The sequence below is a fragment of the Cheilinus undulatus genome, linkage group 11, assembly GCF_018320785.1.
Source record: "Cheilinus undulatus linkage group 11, ASM1832078v1, whole genome shotgun sequence".
Taxonomy (NCBI): Eukaryota; Metazoa; Chordata; class Actinopteri; order Labriformes; family Labridae; genus Cheilinus; species Cheilinus undulatus.
This window is the reverse complement of record NC_054875.1, coordinates 34,328,268-34,356,212: the sequence shown is the minus strand read 5'-3', so window position 1 is coordinate 34,356,212 and position 27,945 is coordinate 34,328,268. Positions and strand designations below refer to the sequence as shown.

Genomic DNA, 27,945 nt, shown 5'->3' with positions numbered 1-27,945 from the left:
TAGAGAAGAGTAATGTTTTTTTTTTTTTTACTGAAAAGTGGCTTTATTTGTTCTTTCTTACAACATGTCGCTGTAGCATCTTACTGTACATACAACAGTCACCCACAAATAATAAATAGTATTTAATGTCATGTATATTTAATAGTTACAGCACCGGTAGTACAAAGTGGATGTGGTCATTGCAGATTTTTAAAAAAACACTGAAATTTATTACTTTGCTCCTTAGGTTTTACAATGACTGATTTATGCATCCACAAGTTTTACTTTGTTTCTGATTCTCAAATCTAGAGAATCATCTTCACATGTTATTAAAAAAACAAAAACAAGCTGTAAAAAAAGACTATCAAAAGTTTTCATTAATCTACACAAATTCTCAGCACCTGGGTGTTTGTGTTTTTATTCCTTGGACAGTACAAACAGGTCCTGACAGAGGCTTGTTCCCTCTGCTTTTGTCTCATATTTTACACTGTAAGCTCGTATTTTGAGGTAACACCTTGGGTTTACATTAACAGGGCCATGATACATGCACATTCATTCAGAGACCGTCACTGATGTTCTTCGTGTCATCTGCCACATGGTTGCTAGCAAAGGTAAAAGGGGGCATGGAAACAACATGTACAAAGTTTTTATACACAAAGGACTCATCATTCATCTTCAGTTGTTTGTAAGTCAAGTCTTGTTTGTTATATTGTAGATTTGGAGCAATGTGGTTCTTCTCTTGAACTTTTCTTGCCTCTGTCCACTTTTTTTCTGGATGTCATCTTTTTGTTTTTGTCTCTCAGTTGCTCTGTTTTTTTTTTCCTGTCGATCCTCTGATGTTCCTCTTATCCTCTCAGAATATCCCACTCCTTGTTGTTACTTCCCTCATCCAGGGACACATGTATTTAAATAAAGAGGACATTGTTGTGATCACTTTGTTTCTTTCACTCCTTCCCTCCCTCACGCATCAGCCTTCCTCTCCAGGGTGGATGGTGACAGGTGGCAGGATGTTACGTTTAATTGTTTTTGGGGTTGGAGGATTTTCCAGCGGCTGCTGCTCCCTGGCAGGCTGATGTGTCACAGATTCCAGGAGGTCCCTGGTGTCCAGTCCTACCTACCCTGCCCTGCTCTCCAGGCTCACCTGGATCTCCAGGAGATCCATCTCGGCCATCTTTGACTATTCCAGGTACACCTGGAAGACCTGGGGACAAAACAGAACGGAGGGAATGAGACACAGCTCTGCTGTGATTCTAACAAACTAATTTCAAGATTATAAAATATGTAAAGTTGTGTAATAAGCTCATGCTGAACGGTTTTAATGGGGCAGACTGGACATCTGTTGTGATAGTTAGTGCCAAGTGTAAGAATGAATCCAATTTAGACTTTACTCACACAGAACATTTTCACAACTCTGAAATAGTTAGTCAGCAATGATCTGCATCCCAGCAGCTCAAGCTGTTATCAGAGAAATTTAAAGGTAACATACCCTGATATCCTTGATCTCCTTGTGGCCCATCAATGGCTTTGCCAAGTGATCCCTTATCACCTTGCTCTCCAACATCACCTGATGTGAAAACAGACAGTTTTACTTTGTTAGGAAAAGAAACCAAACACAATTACTTGTGTGGTGTTTATTGCATCATAACTTAAGTATTTGCAAATTAAGCAAAAACTCAAATCTAAGCAAGTATATTGGTCTATTTTGTGGGGGAGGGGAAATGCGCTTTAATCTTATTTTAAGCTACATTCACCTGACAAATTGATATAGGAATCTACTATTAAGATGTAAAAGAGCCAAAAAATAAAGCCTAAACTGCTACTACTGAAATAAGATTTACTAATAGTTTAAAACTCCACATATTCTTACTTTAGAGCATAAAGTACAAGTACACTTTGCAAACTGTATGAAAACAATAGGACCAACATTTACCTGCTTGCTAATTATTAGTCATTGCTTTTTGCCACACTTTAATGGAAAATGGCTGCCATGAAAATACATGAAGCCAGTTTTGCACCATAATAATAAGAATTTAAGTTGGAATAAGGTCAGTGTCTAGGCTGGCTGTTTTTCATATTCCTAAATTGGTAGAAGATCTCCTTAATGCCAAAAAAGGCAATTATTACCAGATCATCTCTAACCGTGATCATTTAATCTGATAAATGTAGTTATGGTACATCAGAGTTTTAGATCTCCACAGATTCTTCGTCATACCTCTGGGACCTGGGTCTCCAAGCTCTCCGGGCAGCCCTCTGTACCCTGGAGGTCCACGGGCACCTGGATGCCCAATAGAACCAGCAACTCCTGGCTTTCCTGCTGCTCCAGCAGGGCCAGGGCGACCCACCATTCCTGGGGCCAGGGGTCTTCGAAGGTTGGCTGCCAGCTGTGCGATCTGATCTGCAAGATGGAAAACGCCAGCAGGTTATTTCCTATTTTACCTTCACTGCACCTTTCAGTCAATTACAAACAAAATGAAAGTTTCCTCACCATCGATCATTGATCCACAGAGCTCTCTGATGTGCTGCTCGCTTGCTAGTTTACCCTTAAAAACAAGTGAAACAGATATTTACATCTAGGCTCAAGACATGGAGGCTTCACTTCATCACATACACCTTTAAGTCAGGATGACACTCACCGGTACGCCTGTCTTTCCTGCAATTCCAGGAAGACCCTGCTCCCCCTGGAAGCCCATTGGTCCTTGTTTTCCTGGGGGCCCTCTGGCCCCGAGCTCCCCTTGTGGACCGGTCACACCCTTTGGACCCAGTTCACCTCGCTTCCCTGACTATTATCAACAAAAACAATACATAAAGTACATGATTACATTCCTAAATAATAAAGAAAAAAATAAGTTTCTTCCAGACTGAAAGCCTGTGATTTGATCGTTGACTAAGCAACAACCAAAGATCAAACTGTGTCTGCTGAGACAATGTGGGGGTGGATTCATAATGCTTCTTGGTGCCTGATAATTACTCCAATGAGCAAAGCAAACAGTAAATGAGACCAAGAGAGTGAGGCTCATCACTACTCTGTCTCTGATAGCATAAATTGTGTGGCAGCTTAATGTGACTCGTCTCTCTCCCTCGTGGCGATAGCAGCGAACAGGCCAATAAAGCTGCAGCAGCAGTACCAATCTCTAATTAATCCTATTAAACCTGGAATGTGAAGCAGAAATCATGTGCAATGAGTCTGACAAGTGGGCGATGGCTCAGAGCTACGCACCAGACTTCAGCATTTAGTGAGTGAGAGTTTGAAATGAAGTTGTGCTGCAAATATCTCCCACACACATCTGATCTAATGCTGTTTAGTAATAATAGGCAGATGTCTACTGTGTGAACAAAACTGGTTCATGTCGAGGCATAAATCACCATCTGAAGACAGCTCACCTCTCCTTTTTGTCCAACTGGGCCGAAGGGACCCTGAAAAAAAAAAGACACATATTATATCAAACAGATAATACTCAAATAAATAGTTTAATTATTTTAACATAGAGAGAAGTTAAATGCATTTTAGCCAATATAACAATCTTAACCCACTGAGAACAGGCATATGGTGAGACGTGACATCCTACCTTTTTCTTTTTTTAAAGTTTGTATTTTCTTTTTGAATGCAGAAACATACTGAATTATATCAGTATAAACTTAGGCAACCTAATTAAAAATGATTAAAATCATGTTAAAAACAGTCAACAGGTTGCTACACTATACACATTTTATTAATAACTCACATTAATTTGTTAAAAAAAAATGTATTATATGACTAGGAGACACTAAATGAAGACTTATTTATGACCTCAGGGAGTTTTCATGTGAGGAGGGGCCCAATAAGCAGGATGCTAAATTAATCCATTTCACATCTTTGAATATAATTACATCCAGATTTGACTAACGCTTTCCACTTGTTCTAAATAACACAAAATACATGTCATAAAAGTCCTTGATCACTTCAAATCCACAAAGATCTACTATCAAAAATATTGTCACTGAATGATTTATTATTATTCTTTATAAGATAACACCAATTTTACAAAAAAAGTTTGAACAATCCTGTTATAAAATACAAACCATGAAACCACATTAATGAATTACTGAGTGAGAAGAATGCCTCTATATCTGTTCTATCTCAATTATCTGATAGTTTAAAAAAGAAAAAAAACACCTTTTGGACAGTATACGTCTGAAATACTTTGTTAAGAAGGTTGCTTCCTCTATTGTTGAACCCCTCATCCAAGCTTTATCTCCAGCCCTCAGAACAGGTGATGCACAGAGGGAACTAGTAGCTGAATTCACAGGACTGTTCAAATCAGGTAATCCTTGCAGGTTCACTAACTACAGCCCTATTTCTGTTTGCTTTGTTTTCTTATATCTATAGTGGCACAAATCTGAATCTAAGGGTGCAACAAGCTTTATGCTATAAAAGAGGAGGCTTGGGTGGAGGAGGTTAAGCTTTGCCACCAACAGCAACAGCAGCGTGGTTCATCGGCATTAATGAAGCGGAGATTAGGGATAAGGACATCATACTTAAAGGGACCCCTGTGTTGAGAGAAAGAGCTTTGATTGGCTGTGAGAGCTGAGGGATGATAATTTGTATCATCAGCTGGTCAAATGACTTTTGTGTCCTGCATGAACTAACGCTGAACTTCATAGAGCCAAGCTACAGTATGGGGTTACTCAGGGTTCCATCCATGCTCCTCTCTTATTTCTTACGCACATGATCTACCTGAGGTTTGTATTAAGCTGTACCCTTGTTTTTTTTGTGGATTAAACACCTTGTTGTTTAGTGAATATGTAAATATAAACCAAGACCTGCCTTGCATATATTAGGTCACTAATGTAACAGAAACCTGTGGCACTTGTTGGATCTAATTGATTTTGGCTATGCTATTGTTTTTTCATTTAAGCTACACTGTTGCTTGATCAATTCTTATCAGAGAGAAAACAACTTTATAAACTTTACAGGCTTTTAACCTCTTCTTCACAATGTTTCACTTTAATTTTTTTGTATTTTTCTAATTTTTATAATGTACAACTTAACTAAGCAACTGTCAAAAGCTCAGCTAAATGAGCAATTTTTATACTTTGTGCTCTAAAATGTAAAAAAAAAAAAAAAAAAGTTGAGACTATGATGCTCATTGTAAACAAACAAACACACTTCAAATCTATGCAAAGCTAGCAGGCCACCAATGCTAGGCTTTAACTGTGGAGTGTATTCTCCTCTTGATTTAGTTGGCTGTCACACAGTTCTGAATTAGTGATTTTAAAGAAACGACAAAAAAAGCAACAAGTCTCTAGGGTCATTTAAATCCACGTTATTTATTATTGGTATGGTAGTGAGTAAATTAAGGGAATACTTACAGGTTCTCCGTTCTCTCCTGGTAAACCATCACTTCCTGCTACACCCTAGAGAAACAACAAAACATCTGTTTGATAATTCTTTACTTTACCATAAAACTTTATATAAAAGGGCCTCGGAATTTAAGGCCTAGTTTCTTTTACTAGCCCAGGGGTTCCTCATGTTTAGACAGATCTATTCCTGTGGCATAGACCGGCTGTCGAAAAACACGATCAAACAAGTGATTTGCTCTTAAATTTCAAAATCAATATCTAAATTTCTAATGGCTAAATATTATTTCTGTTGTATGGTGTTTCTGGCTTTTTCTTTTTCACTTTGCACAATCTTTGTGTAAAAAAGAGCTACAGGCCTGTTTCATATTGACGCCTGCCCCAAATTAGTGCAGGGTCTTTTCATAGACAAAAGTCAATAAAAGCCTTTTTGTATTAACTGTAGTTTTACAGTTATCTACCAGCCCCAGTAAGCTTAAGTCTGTTCCTCTTAATATGTTTAGTTTAATCTGACATTTTCTAGAAAAAGAAGAAGAGCTCTTATTTTATGCCATATGTACATTTCAAAAGAAATATTTACCATGTCTCCTTTAGCTCCAGAAGCTCCAACTGGACCCTAAATGTTGAAAAAAGAGAGAGAGAATAAATGGGAGCCATGTAGATACATTTAGTTGAGGGCCGTCTGTGGTAGACGGACTGGGGGAGGATGAAGGGAAGTGAGGTGGGCTGGTTGAGGGGAACATGGAGCGGCATACAGAGCGGCTTTGTTCTCATCAGTGCTCAGATTCTGAACAGGAGGCCTGTTTGTGTTTGAGACCTCTCCTGCTTTCACTTGAAGGTTTTACCTCTAAGATGAGCTGGGACAACCTGAGATACAGTCACCTCACATTAAGCTGGCAGGATACTTAAGTGTCTCTGCAGAGTCTGAGCTTGTGTGCAGGGAAATACATTCAAGTAAGTCCAAGACAGCGTTAAGTTTTTAAAAATAATTCAGAGGCATTAACTTATATTTGGTGTATTTTACAAACAGTATGGCAATTGAAACAGTCAGTTTATATATTCCCCTGTTTAATGGGTTTTTAAAAATGATGTGTTAACATTTTGTGACAAGTGCATATCCATTTTAGGTCAAAAATCTGTAGTTTCTAACTTATGTTTGACCTAAACGCATTCATACTTTGCAGTAATATAAACAACATTAAAGATTTAAAGGAATATTTTTTCAGAGTCATGATGTTAAAATATTTGTGAAAATATAGTATATTCAGTCTACAGCTGACAAATATCTGAGGAAAATATTACTTATGGGAGTAAAGAAAGCAGACAAAGGAATTCAGGGGACTTTGGTCAAAATAGGTCTGGTACATTTCTTCAGGAGGAGACCAGACTTGCTCTGACTATGTTTTGATAGACTGACGTTTATACTGGACTACTAAAAAATAAAAAACGTGATGAGTAAGTGTGACATTCTCTTTCCCAGATGTTTATAGTTAATTTTTAAAAACTTTTTCATATGATAAATCTGGATCTTTGATCTTCCTGATAAAAAATAATCATTAAAAATGTGAAAATTGAAATCAATCTGACAAAAATATAGATTGCAGTACTCCCTTTTAAAACAAGAAGAGGTCACATTCCTTTTTTATTGATAATAGAAATGCTCAAAACCCAAAAATGCCCTTTTTGAGATAATACCAGTGTCACTTTTTTATAAAGAAAAATATGCAGTGTTTTATCAGTAAGGGTAGGAATCACTAGTGGCCCTACGATACAATTTTAAACATTATTGCCAGTACTGCAATACCATATATTGCAAAATATTGCTATCCATTTATACCTTTCTTTCAACTATTTAGCTGTTTTAGCATTAGCCTTGCCTGCATGTTTGTCATATTTCCACAGTATGTTATTTTGATGTAGCGCTCCTTGCAGACCCCATGTGTCACGTCTATCTCGTTTGTGCCCTGCTTGCATTCTTAATATCCTTCTCTGTTGCTTTCATGTTTGTTGTGTTAACTTCCTCCTGCACTGTGACTGTCACCTCTGCCAACCTCAGTGAATAAAGGGCACCACAGATTCATCAAGTGGACAGAAAAAGCTACAGAATTAATTTTTCCATTATCATAGACTTCAGTTCAGATTAGCAATTAATATGAAAAAATCAATACAAGGCGGACGTAAAAATGCTACAATATCCGCAAGCAAATATAACAATACTCTGTTGTATCCTTTTTATCCTCAGGCTTATTTATTAGTAACTACACATCCTTATAATTAATAGCATTGCTTATGTTTTCATATAAAAATGAGTACAGGGAGGATTTATTTGTATTTTACTTGTAAGAAAATAACAAAAATGAAATAAAATAAGGTAAATGAAATTAAAATAATCAAAAATGTGAAAAACAATCTGACAAAAATATGCATTGGAGTGCCCCCTTTTAAAACAAGGAGAGGCCACATTCCTTTTCAATTGACAATAAAAATGTAAAAATATAAAAAAAATCCTTTTTGAGATAAAACTGGTGTCACTTTCATATAAAGAAAAGCAGTGATTTATTTTTAACTATACAACCTCAAAATGAAAAATTATTGCATATATTTTCATATTAAATCAGTAAAGGGGGGATTTTTTGTATTTAAATTGTCAGAAAATTGTAAAAATAAATAAATAAATAAATTTTAAAAAAGGAGTACATTTTATTAGTACAGTGACGTCAATATCATGTCATCACCAAATTTAGAAAATATTTAAAAAAAAAATCCAGATAAAATACTATCATGGATTCCCTATTGTGAAACATATTGTGACAAGTGTCCAAAACCTCATAGCTCCAAAATCACCACCGAGGGATGAAAAAAACACCGTATTCTTCAATTAATTTCACACTGCGTGGTCATAGTCAGCATCTTTTTGACACTTTTTATTGCTTAGAAATTGGCTAAAACCCGCTGACAGGAGTAAAGGCTATCCAATAGCATTGATTTATGAGGAAAAATTGGAAAAAAAAAAAATGGAGATACAAGGCTTTGGCCTGATGCCAGCGATTTGCTGGATTACAACTAGGGCTGCAAAGGATTCCTTGAATTATCCAAGTGATTGGATTAAAAAAAGTTTCTCGAGGCAAATAATCGGCCTCGAGGCTTCGCTTAAATCAGTCATGTATCCATATACACCCATGCTGTAAGCTTGGACATCGTGCTGTGTGTTGCATGGTGTGCTGTGTTTTGCATGGATGGCTATTTGTTTGGCACAATGCACTTGTTTTCGCTGTTACTATAATGTAACATGCATGATGTGAGGCATGAAAGTCACGAGGGAAGAGAAGTTGATGCATTGATGTTGACAGGCATGTGTCCTGCGTTTTTACACATCCACTGGCTGTGGCTTCGAGGCAGATATGGCACTATGCCTGCACCTCTCTCTCTTCTGCGTGCACACGTTATACATTAAATTAAAATTTTTCAAAATGTTTTAGCATCCCAAATGATTTGATAAGACCTATATTGATAATGAATTGACACCAATTAAAAAGAAACCTTACTGGCACAGACAGTGACTGAGAGACTAAATAGGTTAAAGTTCATCATCATACAGTCAGGATTCAACAGGTCATAGAATCAGCGTTATCCCTAAAAATATGTCCTCCATGTCAGTGGATGGTCTTAAAGGTCATATTTTTATGGTGGATGAACTCACAACCAAAAATGTGCAAAAATTAAAAGTGGACACCCTTTAAAAAATTGACCATATTCCTGTAATCTAAAGGTTCAGCTTCAGACATCATCAGACCGCTGTGTGAATGATGGAACTTCATTCTTGCTAGAATGTGAAATATTACATTCATGCATAAAGTAGAGGATGTTAATATGATTATATGTCCCTTTACTTTAATGGCAAATTGGAAAACAAATATAAACTACAATGAAAGAAATAAAGTGTTAGCACCAAACATTTCCTGGGAGAGGATCCCTAAAACCCCAAATATGGCATAATCTAATTTAATTATTTAACTTCCTTTCCTTGTAACTTTAAGAAATATAAATTGTCATCAGAACTTCATTGCACTTTGTAAAATATATTTTCTTTAGGCAACCTGTAAATACCAATTTTTAATGTAGAAGTAGTTCATTTAAGGGACCAATCTTCTTTTCTTTTTTGTCTAGTACTACTTCTCTTGAAAAAATGTGACTGATTAAAAAAATGCAATATTTCTGATTAGAGTACTCGACTACAAAAAGAATCAATCACTGCAGCCCTAATTTCAACCTTTCTGCCAAGGGCACACCTAAGATCAAGCCAGAATCTCAAGGCACAATACATCTAAATGGCCTCTTTAAAACATGTTACAGAAACTTTAGTTATGTATAGTTGCAGTAATGATGTCAGTCGTACAAAATCCCAAGGCACACCAAAACTTTCCTCAGCATACCTCGCCACACCTTTTGAGAACCACAAAGCTGGTAATGTAGAAGGCAGAGACTGATGTAGAAACATGGAACTTCCTGCAGCAGTTAGGCTTTTTATAATCACAATGAGATTTTACACACAAATGTTTTCTCACTATTGTCTCTTTATTTATTAAAAAAGTGAGCTAAACATGTTGATTTGAGCCAAAACAGGCTTCTACCAAGGGATTAGTTTTTGCTGATGATTTATAGCCTGAGATAGCATACAAGAAAACAAGTAGATTAGCTGATCACAATCAGCTGAGCCTATTTTCATAACAGCAGCCCAGTATGACATCATGTATCTCTGGGATATGTTTAATATTATCACACACGTCAGACTCACCCTTTCACCAAAGTCTCCACGGATTCCTGTTGGACCTGGAAGACCTGGATCGCCCAAGGCTCCTTTAACCCCCTGCAGTGAATATTGATGTAGTGTGTGAGTGTGGTAATAAAAATAATGAGATGGCTATTATCATTGATGTCATAAATCTGACCTGGAAGCCTTTGACTCCCTGAGGCCCGGGGTTTCCTGCTGGTCCAATTCCCCCCTGTTAGACACAGACAGACAGGTGATCTTACACAGAAGAGCATTCAATGAAAACAAACTATGTTTACTCTTGAAAAAAGGTTGTTTTTCTTGTTAAAGTCTCATAGAGGAACTAAAAAACAACTGGTAATAAGGTTGCACGAGGTATGATTTATTATGCAGTGCAGTGTGCGAGAGAGGTACATTAATTCCTGTACTGGCTGATATGTTTTCTCCTCGCCACAGGGTCTCATGTAAAAAACAAAGGCTCTTCTGTTTATGAATACCTGCTCTTATCAGTGGTCTTTCATTACTGGCCAACTCCACCCTAACAAGCCACTACCGTATCTGCAAGAATAGTCTTTGTAGTTCTGCAGAAAATATCATTAACTTCAAGGAGCAGTTTGTTTTTCTGCTCTTATTTATTTATTCCAGCATGAGTAAATTAATCCTGGATGCTGCTATGCATTATGGCTTTTGGTATCAGTGCTTTACAAGTATTCAATTTGTTTTCAGCCTCACTGTGCATTCAAATATCCACACTAGTCATTAAATATATACTTTAAGGTGTCAGATTTGAGTTTAAATTGAATGAATTTAGTAAAAAGTCCAACATGTCACATCTTAAATGTTCAGTAATAGATGCTTTTGAGTCTTTCTTTCTATACAAGCAGTGCAAATATTTGACAAAAGATTCATGTATACATAGTATTTGTTAAAAGCATGAACTCACAGCCACTCCTCGGGGTCCTGCTATCCCCCTCTCTCCTGGGATACCAATGTCACCCTGAAAGAGTAGATCACATATGGTGTGGTCAAGTCAGGAAAGTTTAGAGTTAAGGCGCTAGAGTGTTTAAACTTCTATGCGAGGTTGTCAGAGAGGCTGTGACCCCGTAACCCCCCCCTTTAAAGAGCCTATCAGATACATACAGGAATACCTGGCTCTCCAGAAGGTCCCGTCTCCCCAGTTTTTCCAGGATCCCCCTGGTATAAAAGAAGATAAAAGTTATCTTCAATGCCTCTTATGAGAGACTTAAGGTGGAGGCATCATTATGTTCTTCTGTATTACTCACGACTTCTCCTTTGGAGCCCTTTGCACCAGCCTTTCCTTGCAGACCCTGAAAGAGAAAACGCATCAAAATGACCTATCTGAGAGACTTTTTCATGCCCCCTGTAGGAGACGTACTGGGCTTCATTTTACAGTTATGGATGACGTAGTCTCAGTTTTTATTTTTTAAGCATTCAGTCATATTTGATCTTTTTATATTGACGCCATTGGTGCCAAGCAAGTCAGATAAGATACCTGTGCTCTCTAAAGTGACCCTGTAAAGCAGAACCTATTGTAATAAATTGCCAAGTGGGCAGCTGTTAGCACATGCGATAAGGACTTTTACCAAGAAAGGAATGCGAAATTGTATTTTTTTTAAATAGAGGAAGTGGTCCACTTTTTTCCTTCACACTGTCCTTTTGCTTAATTTGGATTCAAAGGAAGTTTGCCTTTTGAAAGCATGAGTCAGTAACTTAACATTTTACAAGAGTGGCAGGTTTTTTATTTAAAAGCGCTCATGAGGGGCTTTCATTTTTGGCTCCACTGTCCACCCACTGTTGTCTTCAAAAATTAATTCTAAGCTAGCAAGGGTTTCTGTCCACTTCCCAGTCAAGATATCCCTCACAGTTAGTCCTCGAGATAAGCTCAGTCAGGATCGCTCTCGTCATAGATTTAACCATTTTTTGGCAAAATGGATATACAGTAGAGGCAGACCGATATTGTTATTTTGGGGCTTCATAATTAATGAGACTGATAACTGACATTTGGAACAGATATGCATTATTATGATATAAAAATTGTACTTAATGTGGCAAAATTAAAATTGCACAATCAAAACTGAAGGAAAATGTTAAATTTGGCCCTGTCTCAATCAGCATAAGAAATGGCACAGAGCAACACAGTAGCAACAGGAAAACAGGAAGTGATTCCATATGTGTCAATGGCACCCAGGCTTAAGAGTCCACTGGGAGGTTCTTGTGTGGGATCTAGCCAATGCAGGACATTTGGTGAGACTTTAGAAAGTTAAAATGAAGCCAAAGGAGAAGACACATCTTGCAGTGGAGACAAAGTAGAAAAACTTCTTGACTGGCGATTATGGGTATAATAAAGTGCCGATACGATAATCGGCCTAATGCCAAATGTCAGAATTAATAACTGGCCAGGTTGATAATTGGTGGATCCCTACTATAAACAGTTCTGCTTGGTGTTAAAGGCTCTGAAGAGAAGATGCTCCCTGAGTAAGCCAAGCAGCATGCTCTGACTTTACAGGTAGCACATTGCTACAGAGCAGAACCCTAAAACCAAGCTAAGCAAAAGGAAGTCATATTTATATGGATCACTTTGTTGAAAGAATGATCTGGGATTGGCTGCCAGAGCTGGAAAACAGGAATTAAATCAGCTGGCAGTCAGCTGATTGCAGCTGTATGTATGACCTGCATGCTCTGCATAAACCAATGCCTACTGAGTGCCTTGAAACTACATGAGCAAATCAGTTTCAATATTTATTTTCAGCAGATGCATCAATTTAAATGCATTAGCCTTATTAGTAAATACTTTACTTAATACAAGCAATGGTGTTTTTTTTATTGGCAATTTCTGCCTTGACATAAGATTTTTATCTGGACTTGTCAGGCATAATAAGATATTTTGGGCTTGACATTTGATAAATACACTTGCACAGATTTGGGTTTTTTGGGCAGTGTGATTGATTTTAAAGTCTGAAACATCACTCACTAAAACTTTTGCCATGAAAATTGCTTTAAGAAACTGCAGTTAATCACTTTATCTGACACCTGCCCTGTACAACAGCAGTTTGAGGCATTAAAAATAACAATATTGTGTCAATCTGTCTCATCAATGATGCTCTTTTTAGCTTTGTAGCTCAAAAATAAAGACATCAGTGTCGATTTCAGTCGGTTTTAAAACTCACTAGAAAACTCCTCACAGGAGCTTTAAGTTGAAACTACATATCCAGTATGATCAGAGCAAGTTTAGGACTTTTAATGTGGAAAATTTCAACAGTATTCTTTACCCAGATGTTTAAAACGCCACTTATTAATCAGAACAATGCTGAGGGTGAATCTAGCAATAAAACTGCCAACTATAAAAATGAATCAAGGTTTGAATTATTCATTTAGAATGATTCAGACAGAGAACATCAGAGCCTTTGTAAAATACTTACAGGAAGGCCATTTGGTCCTTTCTCTCCCACTACTCCATGGCGCCCAGCATCACCCTGTAGGCACAGACAAGGTTGTGACACCAGTTTTACTCAGGCAGCAGACAAGCAAGCCATCTTAGCCCAGAGCGTGCAGAAAGAAAAGGTGCAGCTTACCTTCTCACCGTCTAATCCTGGTGTTCCATCTTTGCCGTCTCTGCCAGGAATACCCTGGAGAAAACATCAGATGTGATCCTTGAGGTTGTAATATGTGATGTGTTAAACGCAGATCGTTTTTCACATTTTTACTTACAGGCTCTCCTTTGGGTCCTGCTCCCCCGGGACCTCCTTTAGGACCGATTTTACCCTGTTTTAAAACACATTAGGGTGATATTTATACACCTTATATGTGCTTAAAAAGCTCTAAGTCACAAATCAAAGTTTTTCACTCACTATTTCTCCTTTGGGTCCTTTGAATCCTTGTGGTCCCTTTTCTCCAGCGTCACCCTGGAGACATCAGATAAAACACACACAGCTATTCATTGATGGGACCAGCCGTTTATTCTGGCAGTGAAATGCAACAAAACACTGGTTTTATGATTTCAAGTGATACAAACAAAGAGAGACTCACTGTCTTTCCGATGATGCCAGCGATGCCAGGTTTACCTCTGAAACCAGGAAGACCCTAGAGACAAAACAAACTAACTGTGAGCAAAGAAATGCTGTTGAATGAGAAAAAGCTGAAGAATAAAGTTTGTTCTTTATGATGCTTACTCTGTCTCCTACGGCTCCCATTGGGCCTTGTAAGCCTCTGAGACCGCGTGGGCCCTGTAACACGACATTAGAGCCTCGTCAAGTCTCATTATAACATAGAAAAACGTTCAGAATGATCAACAACTCTTCGAAAATTCTGTGTGGGTTAAAAGTGAAAATGCAGAGGAAAACTCACTTGCAGACCCACAGTCCCAGGAATACCTGGAGGGCCAGGTGGACCAGCATCACCCTAGAAACACAACAGGACAATGAGGAATCCCACACATAGGCAGACTGTACCTGCTTAAACTACAATAACTTATTGCACATGAAAGTTCATTAAAAGGAAAATTTCACAACTGAAAAGGACATAAAATAACCATACCTTCTCTCCATCTTTTCCAACCTCTCCCTTGTCTCCTTTATGACCAGTGTGACCCTACACAAGCAAAGTTACTACGATGAGTTGTATGTGTTCAAATTGCCATATCAAGCAGCATATAAAGCCTAAACATCTTTGTTTACCTTGAATCCCGGCATTCCAGGAGGACCTGGGGGACCAGGGGGGCAGATTGCAGGACACTGCAAAGAACAAACACCAAACACTGAGAACTCTACTTTACGACCACTTTTTAAAGAGGAAGCAGCTTCATTTTAATGTTGCTCTGACAGGTGCATGAAACTCACCAGAAGGTCACCACTGAGGTCATGAAGAGTACCAGGAAGACCCTGACACAGGAAAAAAAAAAATAGCAACATAGAGTGCAGTCAGACTCTTTTCTTAAATTATTATTACTTTTATTGTCATTTCTCAATATAAACAAAGACATACAATCTCAATTAACAACCCATGTGGTGCTCTGCATGTTTTTGCATAGTCCCTGGGGCATAAGACACCTCCACACCTTTAGAGCGGGGTAAGGGGTGGATGTGGCAAGTAGGCACAACCTAGGGCAACCCACCACCATCTCCTCAACAGCAAACACGACCCAAAGTTCTTACATTTTGCAATCATAACTAAATATTTAAAATGAAAAATGGTGCAGTTTGGATTAGAGATGGAACAAAAGATTTAAAGAAACAAAGGGACTGAGACATGTCCTTCAAAATAAAATACATCAAAGACTTTTTTGCCTAATATTTTTCCAGGCACACATAGACGACCCACTTAAAATGGCTTCACGACCCACCAATTGAGAACCAGTAGCCTGGGGTACTGTTTGGGCAGGTTGTAGTGTTGCCACAAGCCCCTGCTCATGCTGTGGATGTCCCAAGGGCCCAAAAACAGCCAATGGTCTCTGGGCCTATCACCAGGGGTGAAAAGGCCCAGACAAACATGATGCCATTGAGCTTGACCTTGGATGCCAAGCAACACTCGTGTCGCCTGATGGCGCCTGATGAGTCCTTAGCGGCCCACATGATTAAAACTTAAGCACATGACAGTGTGTTAAAATAAAAATCATAAAACATTCAGACTAAGGCTGTCACAATACTGGAATTTTTATTTTTGATATGACACTAGCAGAAATCCAACAATGCTGACACCTGTTTTAATATTAAGACAACAAAACAGAACTCCTAGATCAATATTGGGTGATTTCCAGTTGTCAAAAATTGCATTCAGTTACTGCAAACTGTCGGGTATTCATTCTGCTCCTAAGCAAGTTTTGGTCATTTTTGATAGCATTGATCATTAAGATGACAGAGACTTCTGTTTTTTAATGAGCAGGACTGAAAAAGTGTCAAGGCATAGAAAATCTGGACAACCATAAATGAGACAACATATAAAAAAAACAACAAACCCAAACAAAACAGAAATCACATCAGACTCACAGCAAAGCTCAACTTAAGTACCATATCTCCTCAAATTAACTAGTTTTATTGATTCTCATGCTAGAGAAGATAAACAATCACACAACAATATGGTATCAGCAGTTATTAACTAAAAAGTCACTCACTGGTGGTCCATCAGGGCCAGGAGGTCCTGGAAGTCCTGCAAGGCCCTCAGCACCCTGAAAAACAAAATGACAAAAACTAAAAACATCTCCACCATCTTCTTTATAAAAGTTGAAAACCAGCCTATTTGAAACTCAAAATCTGCCCTCTCTGGTGAGAGTGTTTTTAAAGAGCTTGTGTCTGAACTACATAAAAAAAGTGATTTCAACCCCTCTAAGATTTGACTTATTAACTCTGGGCATGAGTTTGCAAGTAATGAGAGCATGTTTATGACTGTACTTGATTTTTCTATCTGTACTTTTCTTTTCTGTCTTTTATTGTATTACTGCAGGGCACCCTGGAAAAGAAACCTTAGTCTCAGTGGGTTCTCCCAACTAAATAAAGGATTAAAGAAAAGAATAACAATCACCTGAAGGAAAAGTTGTACCTCCAAGTCCCTACACCACCTTAAAATCTGTCATCTGCCTTGGCGTTTTCCCTGCGCTGCTGCAGAGTGTTCAAGTTGTAAAGAATCCTCTGAATTTTGAGCCTCTTTGGTAATGATTTTATCTGAATTTATGATGAGGATGTAGCTGTAAGATTTTATGATTTAGAAACTATTTTTGAAGCTAATCTTGATCCAGCAAAGATAAAACTTACAACCCCCAGCAGACAAGCTCAAAAACAGCCAATATTTAAAGTCAGGAAAGAGACACTCAGTTGCTTATTTTTTTAAAGGAACAATTATGTGCATAATTTAAAGATTTTGGATATCTTCTCTGACCTTGTGAAAGCGCTTCTAGGAATTTATAACTATCTAGTTGGACTTGTTTGCCCAAAAAATCACATAAAACCCAAATATTATTCCAAGAACAGCATTTTTGTTCACCTCAGAACAAATGTGAGTTGTTAACAAACTACCAACGGCTGTGACAAAATAAATGGTCAATGCTACTAATTTGTCCTTCTTTGCTGAATCTTAATGAGGCATGATAACCCTTAATAAGCCTGATAAAATCCTAATACCAGCCAAAAGGATTTTTAATGCTTCAGTTGACCTTACAGTGAAATTCAAAGTGAAAATGCAAAAAAGTGTTCATGAATAATGAAAATGAATTGTTGCAGTAGAAGCAGGCCAGTCTACATACTGCAGTCTTCCTTCTCTCTAGTGTCCCTCCTGTTTCATCAACCTCTTATAGGAATTAAAGGCAGTGCTGTACTGTTAATTTATGACAAAGTGCTGCTGGATTTCCCTTTATTTGTATTTTTTCTTCTTCTGTTTGAATTATGCTGCTGTTACACAAACTGGATCTGTTTAGATAACTGCGGCCGACTGGGCATTGAGACGAGCATCGACTAAAATAGCACAGATAACGATAATCATTTGACTATCTGAATCAAAGGATCTTATTGCTCATTGAGGACGACAGGAAGGGTAATTGCAGAGATCAAACAGATACTCACCGCTGGACCCTGAGGTCCGACTCCGCCTGGCAGCCCGTTGGTTCCAGGTAGTCCCTAGAAACAAACACCGTTAAGAACAGAAGACAACATACGTGCTGTCTAAGGATGAATAATGTGTAAAAAGTAATAAAAAACATCACAATCTCCATCTTTGTGCTTATTAGCATGCTGCATAAAGACAGTGCTGTGTACTCACTGCTGCTCCTGGTCTCCCTCTGCCCTACGGAAGACACAGGAAGACAAATTAAGTCACAAACACCGAGGGGATGATTAGATTTACTCCGAGCATCAATATCCAGCCTTCGATGCATCACTGCATTAAATCCACTTTGAAAGTTTGTCCCAGGTTGTTGCTGTAAGGTAGATATGCACTCCAGCAGCCCGGTCGGTTCAGAACAAACTATAATCTGATTATTTCTAAGACAATATGCGATACTGTAGCTTCCAGGGGTCGTCATTATCTTTAAATCAACTGAAGGCTATCTAAGTCTGATTAGAGCTGTTATAGCTCCAACTCCAAATAAGAAAAAACAAATCTTTGAGCATGAAAAGGAGAATTTAGCCATCTGTGTTGGGGCAAACTTGCATATATGGGTATTTTATAAGAATGTGGTCAGAATGAGGTGATTAAACATCAGAGGACTGGAGTTATGACGGCAGTGTTGTTAAAAGTATGTGGGGGTACTTACAGGAGGTCCAGCAGGCCCAGGAGGTCCGGCCTCTCCCTGTAGAGAGCAGGACAAAAATGCTACAATCAGTTTCTCAGAGATAATCAATGAAGCAAAAGCATTCTTCATATTCAGCCATCCTTTAAGTTATCTTGTATTAGTACTTCTTATTGAGGAAAACATGAAGGCATGTGCAGAACTGAGATACAGTCAGTGCACAAAGCTGACTTTACAGAGAAGCTTTCCTGTTGACATGTGGACTGTTGCTTGTTTTAGTTTATTGATTTGTACTTTAAAAGCAACTAAAATGTGCAATGTAATACCATATCACATAGTATAGTGTTGGATAGTACCAAATTGTGCCTTGTTGTAACCTATCTTATTGAATTGTACCGTAACATATGATATCATATCGTATAGTATCATGTTATGTGGCCCCCAGGAGCCCATGTTGGGAACCAATGTCTTATGGTATGGTATTGTGTTGTAAAGTATCATATCCTATCCTACCAAATCGCAACCTACCGTACGTGTCATTGTATAATGTTGTGTTCTGTTGTACTGTATCGTATTGTATCACTTGAGATTGTCTTGTGTAGCATCAAACTGCACTATAACATATCATATTGTGTAGTATCATGTAAGGTGGTACTGTTTTGTATAGTATTGCTTCTTATCGTTTATAATTATGTTGTAAAGTATTATATCCTGTTGTACCCAATCACAATGCACGGATTGTGCCATATCGTATTATGATGTGTTGTCCTATGTTATCACAAGTATCGTATGGTATCATATTGTACTGTATCATATCGTATCGTATCGTATTAAACAAATCAGATCAGATCAGATTGTCATTTATGGTATCGAACTGAACCCTAACCTATTATTTTTGGTAGTATTATGTTATGTGGTACTGTATTGTACAGTATCACTTTCTTCAAACCTTTATTTATTTTCAATAGGACATTAGGGCTTTATGTCATATGCTATTGTGTTCTTAAGAATCATATCCTATTGTACCAAATTGCTACGTACAACGTACTTGCAAAGTAATACCATGTCATTAGAAAGCAAATAAATACATAGAGGGACCACAGCACCATCAAACGACCATACTAGACCAATGACTTCCCCATCAGTCAGCTTCGGGCAAATAAAAACTCAGATATCATTGTGACATATCACGTACAGTGCTTAACAAATTTATTAGACCACCTGTCATATTTGTCTCAGAGACCATCCAGCATCATGAAGTGCTTTAATGCAGACTCTTTCATTTTTAGTGAGCTCTCCACGTTTTACCATTTTGAACAAGAATGAGGAATTTCAAACTGAATTCACCTTTTTATACCCAAATTTGAGCCGGCTCACTGGGCTTCTCTGAGAAGTCAGAAATGAATCAAGCATAACATTCAACCACTAAAACTAATTTTTCTGTTCAGGAATGCAAGTAAATAACTATAATTTGACATATTAATCAAGAAATAATAATGTGCTTTACAATTTTTTTCAGTTTTTTTATAAATCAGTAAATTTGAAAATTCATGGATAACAATAATAATTATACTTTAGCATTAAAAATATCATTTGGGTTAAAGAGCTGCTACATATTGATGTATTAACCATTGCAGAAACATAAAAAATGATTTTAGTAATTACTAATGCTGTTAATTTAGGGCAGTTGTGGCATAAACCTTACTTTGGGTGGTGGTCTAATAAATTTGTTAAGCACTGTAAATCTAATCACTCATCATGCATCAGTCATTTTGCTCAGGTCCAGCAAGCAACAGTGGATAAATATTTAAGCGCGTCCACTTATCAAGTGACGCTAGGCCCAAACCAGCTAAACTGAGAAAATATGATGGCAACTATCACGAGTTTGAGAACCTCTTTTGTATGGTATTGGACTGTAACGTACCATACCATACTTTGTAGTATTATGTTTTGTGGTACTGTATTGTATAGTATTGTTTCATATTACTACTGTACTGTACTAGTACTGTGTTGTTAAGTATTCTATCCTATTGTACCCAATCTCAACATAAAACATGTTATCATATAATATTATGTTATGTTGTGTGGTGTCATAACCAGTTTAAATTTTGACAGCTGTTTTCAAATTTAGTCTCAATCTTAGTCTTTCGATGAAAGCCTTTTAGTTTTAGTCACATTTTAGTTATTTCCATTCTTTATAGTTTTGGTCTAGTTTTAGTCAACAAAAACTCAAAAACATTTTACTGCAGTTTGCATTCATAAAAAAATTCCTCACATTTTAGTCTTTACTTTTACTCCAAGTCTTTATTCTTTTGCCTAAATCTGGTACCAAATCACAGTAGTGTGTTCTATGCACTCTGCTAAACCTGGGGTCCCTGCTTTCAACAGCTGAGAGGCAGAATATCTACACATGCAATGCATTTTGACAGACTTGCCCACAGTAGAGAAATATCATGGGTTTTCAGTGTCAGACCAAAAATAAATTCCACTTTAATCTAGTTTTAGTCGTCTTAACAAAAACTTAACTTAGTTTTTGTCAGTCTAAGTCATCAAAGATCTATTTTTGGCAAGTCTTAGTCTAGTCTTTCTCATGGAAAAAAAAAGCTGTAAATTAACATTTTTAGACATAGTTTTAGTCGACAAAATTAACACTGAGCATATCATATCGTATTGTACTGTATTGTATCAGACTGTGTTGTAAGGTCTCAAACTTAACTGTAACATATTGTATTATTATTATACAGCATTGTGTTATGTTGTATTGTACAGTGCTGTATTAAGACATATCAAGTTGACTATTGTGTCTTATTGTATTGGGTTATGTTGTATCTTATGGTGTTATGTCATGTTTTGAATCGTATCATATTCTATTGTATCTTATCAAATATTAGCATGCTGTATCGTATCATACAGTATTGTGTTTTGTGTTTTTTATTGTGTTGTGTCATGCTGTATCAAATTGTACCCTATCATGTCACATCATACTGTTTTGAATTATATGGTAAAGTGTTGTATAGTGGCATGTCATATTGCACCGTATGGTATAGTGTTGTATAGTGTGGTCTAGCCTGAGTTTTTTGTTCTTTCATATTGTATTGTTTCATGCCATGGTATGTTCCATCATGTCACATGCTATGGTGTATTATGGTGTGGTGAAGTATTGTGTCGTATCATATCTTTTCTGAATCTAATGGTGCATTTCTACCAAGCAGCCCGTTTTGGTTCAGCGTAGTCTGATATGGTAAACCCTGATCTTGCTCGAGCTGCCACAGGGTGTGTGAGCTAATAGCTTTAAAAACATTAGCCATGTAATAGCGTGGCATCATAGCAGCATAACACAGTGTAGCCTGTCAATAAATACAATTAAGGAAAAAAAACAACATCATAAAAAAATAAGGGGGACATCCAGCACTTTTTGTTCTTTCTCCTTAGCTTGTGGCTGTTTATCACAAGGAGAAATCAAGCTTTGGAAGCTTGGTACTGAAACATATAGGTGCCAAAAAAGTAGGGTGGTATAGATCAGTTATTTTGGCACCTTTTTAAACTTTTGACAGTGGAAATAACTTTATATCACTGGTGATGGGCAAAAACCTCCTATCTCCAAAATCACCTTTTTTGGGGGAAAGGAAAAATGCCTGTATTTTTCAAATAATTTAACACTGAATGGTCATAGTCAGCATTGCTTCAAATTTGTTAAACCAACTGACAGATGTAAAGGGTGATCAATAACACTGATTCATAAGGTTTTAGCCCAGTAAGGTAATACTAAACCAAACTGAACAAGACCACTTGGTGGAAAGCAGTTGAATATGAATAATAAATCAAGTTTTGATCTGCTTGTTTTCTTTGTTAGTTTAAATGACCTGTTTTTCAGGGGGTAACTGTCTTCTATTCTATTATTTGGAAGGCTTTGCCAGTTTTTACTCAAGCCTCACTGATGGTAATTGGTGACTGGTTATTTTTAGAAAAAATATTAAAACATCAAACAAAAGAAAAAAGGAATCTGATAAATAGAAACATTACTGAAAAAATCAAATGTGATCCTGGCTGTTTTTGCATCACTTAAAACAGCCATTATATAGTTGTTTAGATGGAAAAAAAACCTCCATAAAACTAGCTTTGTTAGCATCTGTTGTTAGGTTAACTGTAAATTCCTAAAAGCTATTAATCAACTCTTCATGATTAGCCAAGGTGGAAAGGTAACTACTACTTTTGTTCTGGGATATTTGTGCCATTTATGCCTTTAGTTTGTTCACATTTTTAAATTGTAATTCTCAATAAAACAAAAGGACTACAAAGTACCTCCATATAAAAATGATCTACATGTGGTTTCCTGTGGTCCCACTTCTCCTCCTTCTGTAAGTCTTTGTTTACCTTTGCCACAGCTGTATTTGTGTTGTCTGAGAGGGAAAAGACTCCAAATAAACAGGCTCGACACACTGATGTTACTTATATAGTGCATTCCTGAGTCTGTAAACCAGACAGCAGGGCACACTGGTGAAAAGAATCAAAAACAAATGGGATGTAGCCACAAGTAAATCCTCGATTGAAAAGTAAACTGAATGTGCTAAAATTGGAGCTAGATTTGTATTGTTACAGTAAGTGAGCTGATGTAGTTAGCTAACGCTCAGTCTCTTCTAGTTTAATCCTTACTGTTCAGCATCATGAAGCAGCCATGACAGTGTAGTAATCTGTGTAATTAGGGACACTGGTTGATGCAAGCTTCCTCATTAGATTGGCTAATTAGCTGAATAGCCATGAGGGAGGTTTATCCGTCTTGACAGTGAATTTGTAGCCTAACAGTGAAGGCCCTTTAATCCAGATTCTTTTGTATCTTACATCTAATATGAAAAGTAACAGTCTTTCTGTTTAATCAAAAGATATAGCAGTGCACATGTAGTTTGATGCTCTCTCTCTTGTTTTTCTCTGAGGATTATACCTGTTTATGTCTCATAAGAGCAACAGATCATCATCCCCCTACAGTCTCACAGATCGGTGGGAACGGCGCACATTCCGGGCCGGATTAGGGAAGAAGCAGAATTAAATCCGATTCTGATCCCTCATTAAAAATATTTCCCCCCTAAGAGGCTGAGCCGCCTTGACAAATCGAGGCCAACAGAGGAAACATGGGCCTTGTCCCCAATAGACCCTCCTCAAGATCTTCCTCAACAGCAGCCAATAAAAATGCAGGGCTTTTGCATACATGCATATCTTAAAGCTTCACTAATATCTGGTATTAACTGGCTGATTAATGAGGGGAAGTGTGAAGAAGAAAAGGTCAGAAAATTAAGCTGAGTTCAACTACATCCGTGACCTCAGCATCTGAAGAAGATCACAAGACTGAGACACACTTACTGCTTCCCCTGGGGGTCCATCCTTCCCAGATGGACCATCAGGACCGGTCAAACCCTGAAGAGAAAGTACATCAGTCAGGAACACTTTACTTTCTCATGCTCTGTTGCACTACTGCTCTACTGTTTGAGCATTCATTCCTCACATTTATCCGCAAAGAAAAACGTGCTGTGTTGATGTTAGCTCAGAGTTTTCTGTGTGTGTGTTAATTGGACACTTACATCCACTCCTGGTAGTCCCGGCAGGCCTGGTTTTCCTGGTGCCCCTGGTATTCCTGCTTTCCCTTTGGGACCCTACAAAGAGGCATTTAAAAATCAGTGATCTGCTTTGAAAGCAGCTAAATACGTGCAGCATTGGAATCAAAGACAAATTTACAAAATGCTATCCTCTGGTATCATATATCATATTGAGTCTTAACATCTCCTAATGATCGTATCATATTATGTCTTGCATTCCTCTTGTATTTCATTGTACCTTTAATGTAGTATCTAGGAATGCACACAGTAAACCGGCTAAAGGGTTAAATCTGGATGTCAAATTAGCTGGTGCAAGATTGTTGAGTCGGTTAAACTATGCATCTATCGTTTTTATAAACCCAGGCTTAAAATCCTGGTCAAATGTTCTTTTAAATGGGTAATGAAGCCTCCCACCACTAGTAGCCACTGTATCTTCCTGCCAGAGCTTCCCTTTTTGCTGGGTGTAAACATGATAAGTTAATGGTTAGCATGTTGTAGGAACTGTGCAGTATGGCAGTATTTTTTAATAAGAAAATGGAGCTGAACCAGAATACAATCTCTCAATTAACCAGTCGATCTTAGTTCCAGCCCTCACCTATGGTCATGAACTCTGGGTAATGACCAAAAGAATGAGATGGAGATTCCTCAGGAGGGTGTCTGGGCTCAGCCTTACAGATAAGGTGAAGAGCTCGGACATCTGCAGGGAGCTAAAAGTAGAGGCAATGCTCCTTCGCGTCAAAAGGAGCCAGTTAAGGTGGCTTGGGCATCTGATTGGGATGCCTCTTGGACACCTCCTTGTGGAGGTCTTCCAGGTGCGTCCAATTGGGTGGAGACCTCAGGACAGACTAGCTAGAGGGGATATATATCTCATCTGGCCTGGGAACGCCTTGGAATTCCCCAGGAAGAGCTGGAATATGGCATCCTTAGCCTGCTGCCACTGTGACCCAGCCCCAGATAACAGAAAAGGATGGATGGAAATAAAATTTTACGCAGACTGTTGAGGGTTACACTCATGGAGAACAACTCTACCGAAGTGATGAATAACCACATTGAGCATGATATTAATCTACAGAGAAGAACGAGGGCTGGCCGGGCTAGCTGCTAACTTTAGCCACATTTCCTTATATTCAATTTTAATCTATCATGCATTACCATATAACAAGTACAGCCTCTCTTATTTCTCACATGGTTTTGTGTAATATTATATCCCAATCTATTGTACAGTGTCATATCCTCTTGAAGCATATTGTATTGTAGCATAGTATAACATAGCATGTGATGGCTCAGAAAAGGGGGTATCTTTGTTGAAATTTTGGCTGAGATTCATCTGACCTTTTTGTGAGGGTGACAGGTACTCTGATTTGTTTTCTTTCTCATCTACATTTTTTATTTTTGTTTGAATTACAGTAGACACTTTCCTGAAAGAGATAACTTTAACCTTTTGCTTTGAATGATGCCTTGATGTGTACAGAGGACAACAGCTCTGTTCTTTTCGTGTTTTTATGGCCTCCGACAAGTTGCAGTCAAGTGTAATGATAAGGGTATTCAGGGGGTTTAATCAAAACAGTAATAACACAAATACATATTATCAGCTTTGTTTTTACACAGTTAAACTTCAGACTTGGTCACTGTAAAAAAATCTATGTGTCAACTCCTGTAGTAATACTTACAGCTTTTCCTGAAAGTCCAGCTGGTCCAGGTTTGCCCTGATAAAAAGAGAGACAACAGATGTATTTTAATTAAAATTTTCATCCAAACAGCCCCTAATACTTACAATGAACAGCGTGTTTAATTATAGTGGGAGAGTCCATCTATAACTCAGTGAGAGACTATTAACAGAACTGTTAAAGCTACTCAGGCAGTGATTATTTGATCTGCCTAGCTACACAGGATTTGATGTTTAGCTCCTGCAGTGAGCGCTGGAAGAACAAACACGGCTAAAGTGACCCGATGCCGACTGCTCACATGATCCCAGCTTCAGTTTGGTTTGAGGAGGGGGGCTGGAGATGCAGGGAGGAGGTGTGAAGAGAAACTCTAGATGGTCTCACAGGGTTGGGGAATGTATGAATGGACCCTCTGTGTGCCTGAGTCACAAAAATATCCACAACTAAAAAAATAACTACTGAGATTTCCTGGATAGTCACTATTTTGGATTAGGAGGGGAGCTTCACAAAAAGTTTATGAAGAGATTATCTTTTTTCATAGATTACCCATAATCCAATTTTTCCTGTACAAACAAATTCACATCACATCTCAAGTAGACTTGTTTCATACAGCCTGAATTTAACAACTGCAGAGAAAATGCAGCCTTTCACAATACAAAAAGGGATTATATAAAGGCATCTAAGCTCTGTAGAGTGTTATAAAAAATTGTACTGACCATTTCTTAAACCCTGCCTACTTGACATACATTATTATGATTTCATACTCGTAGGAGGGGCTTTGGGAGGAGTCAATGCAATAAAAACTAACATTTTGACACATTTCAGCCACATTTATACTCAAAGAAAACACTTTCTACCAAAGGAAACTGAGGGGGAATTCAGAGTGAAGTGAAATCAACAAGCCTGGTTCAAAATATTCTAATTTCTGGGATAATCACATGACACTTCAAAATTTAGAGCTTAACATTCATCATCATTCATATGAACCTTACTGGAGCTGGTTCCATATAAATTGGGTAAATTTTAAAGGGCACATTCAGAAAGATGTAAAAACAGTGGTGGACTCTAGACAACTTACATCAGTGCCATCCTTTCCTGGAGGCCCTGGGGGTCCTGGTGGCCCAGGGGATCCTCTGGGGCCTGGTCTCTGCAGAATAAAATTGATTAAATTAGGATTATATTTCAAAGAACTTAAAAATACATCCATACATACCTTTAACACAAGAAGCAATGCATGCATTTAAGAATTGCTACATGGTCCAGGTAAAGTACAAACATTTTTTGGGCTTCAAGTTTGGCCTAAAAAAGTTTAAAACTCAACACAGTTCTTCCCTAGAAATATTAACTAATCTATATCATCAATTTTAAGAGAGAACTTGGCATAGCTTCCCCATTGTTGGTCATTTTTTATTAAAAAAGGCATTTATTCTCCGTCTCACAAAAAGAGGAAGGCTAAAGTAGATTTAGATGGAAAACAAAAATAAAGCAGCAGTTCACAGTTCATGTAAACTCAATAAACTTATTTAAAAGAGGGCTCTAAGCTCCTGGTTTTAGCTCATTCAGGGAGCCTGGGTGAACAGAGGTGGCATTGTGCACTGTGGCACTGATCTCCAATCTTCACATTCCTCAGGTTCAGAGAAAACATAACCCCAACCTCAGCAACGAGTGTGAAAATCACAGACACCTGCACACAATCAGGCTGATGTACAGCACTAAGAAAAGGCCTACAGAGGAAGACGGACAAATAACACCTAAACTTAGTTTATGAGGAGAAAACATGGAAAGAAAGCATCAGGTTTTAAGGTAAAGGGAGTGCAGGTGAGGCCCATAGAAGCTGGAATAAACACCAAAGACACAGTGGGTAGACTTATAAGAAGGTGAACCTGCAGGACAGATTCATTTATTGTTCTAAGTTAAGGCTACAGATGCTACTGGCTAAAACCCATTGCGACCAAATACAGGCGGCTGAATGAAAGGATGGATGAAGCGCCTGATAACTCTTACCTGAGCTAAGGAGGATGTCAAAAGCTGGCACAGCAAGAGCACCCAAAGAGCAGAGAACACCGCCATGGCTCCCTGTCGCCCTCACAAACCCGAGTTACAGCGGAAAAGTTCAAACCCCTAGTTCCCTGTCCTCTCTCAGTCCCCCCAGCGTCCGCAACGGAGCCTTCCTTCACCTGACGGCGCGCAGCTCCTGAATGATCCCCTCCTTGGTCCCAGATAAACCCGAGCCTCCAGCCGATGGGGGCTGAACTCAAAGTGGAGCTCCGCACACAGGAGCGAGGGGGGTGAGGAGGAGAGAGGGAGGCAGCGAGGAGAGGGGAGAGCATTTCGGACACCTAGAAAGTGGGCTGGGTTAAAAACGTAAAAAAT

At 38.1% G+C, this 27,945-nt stretch overlaps 1 protein-coding gene across 1 annotated transcript; it reads right to left on the bottom strand.

The window, feature by feature from the left end:
- Positions 1-6: 6 nt before the first annotated feature.
- col9a3 (collagen, type IX, alpha 3) lies at positions 7-27,793 on the bottom strand. Its single transcript, XM_041799753.1, has 32 exons — positions 27,577-27,793; positions 26,651-26,719; positions 25,579-25,614; positions 23,894-23,965; positions 23,676-23,729; positions 18,345-18,380; positions 17,852-17,875; positions 17,656-17,709; positions 16,215-16,268; positions 14,944-14,985; positions 14,782-14,838; positions 14,642-14,695; positions 14,453-14,506; positions 14,278-14,331; positions 14,135-14,188; positions 13,957-14,010; positions 13,817-13,870; positions 13,681-13,734; positions 13,528-13,581; positions 11,371-11,415; positions 11,228-11,281; positions 11,031-11,084; positions 10,266-10,319; positions 10,112-10,183; positions 5,897-5,932; positions 5,329-5,373; positions 3,361-3,393; positions 2,613-2,759; positions 2,465-2,519; positions 2,192-2,374; positions 1,466-1,543; positions 7-1,180 (listed from the first exon to the last, which is right to left on the bottom strand). The coding sequence occupies exons 1-32, from the start codon at positions 27,640-27,642 to the stop codon at positions 996-998; spliced, it is 2,037 nt and encodes a 678-aa protein (XP_041655687.1). The 5' UTR covers positions 27,643-27,793; the 3' UTR covers positions 7-995.
- Positions 27,794-27,945: the final 152 nt, after the last annotated feature.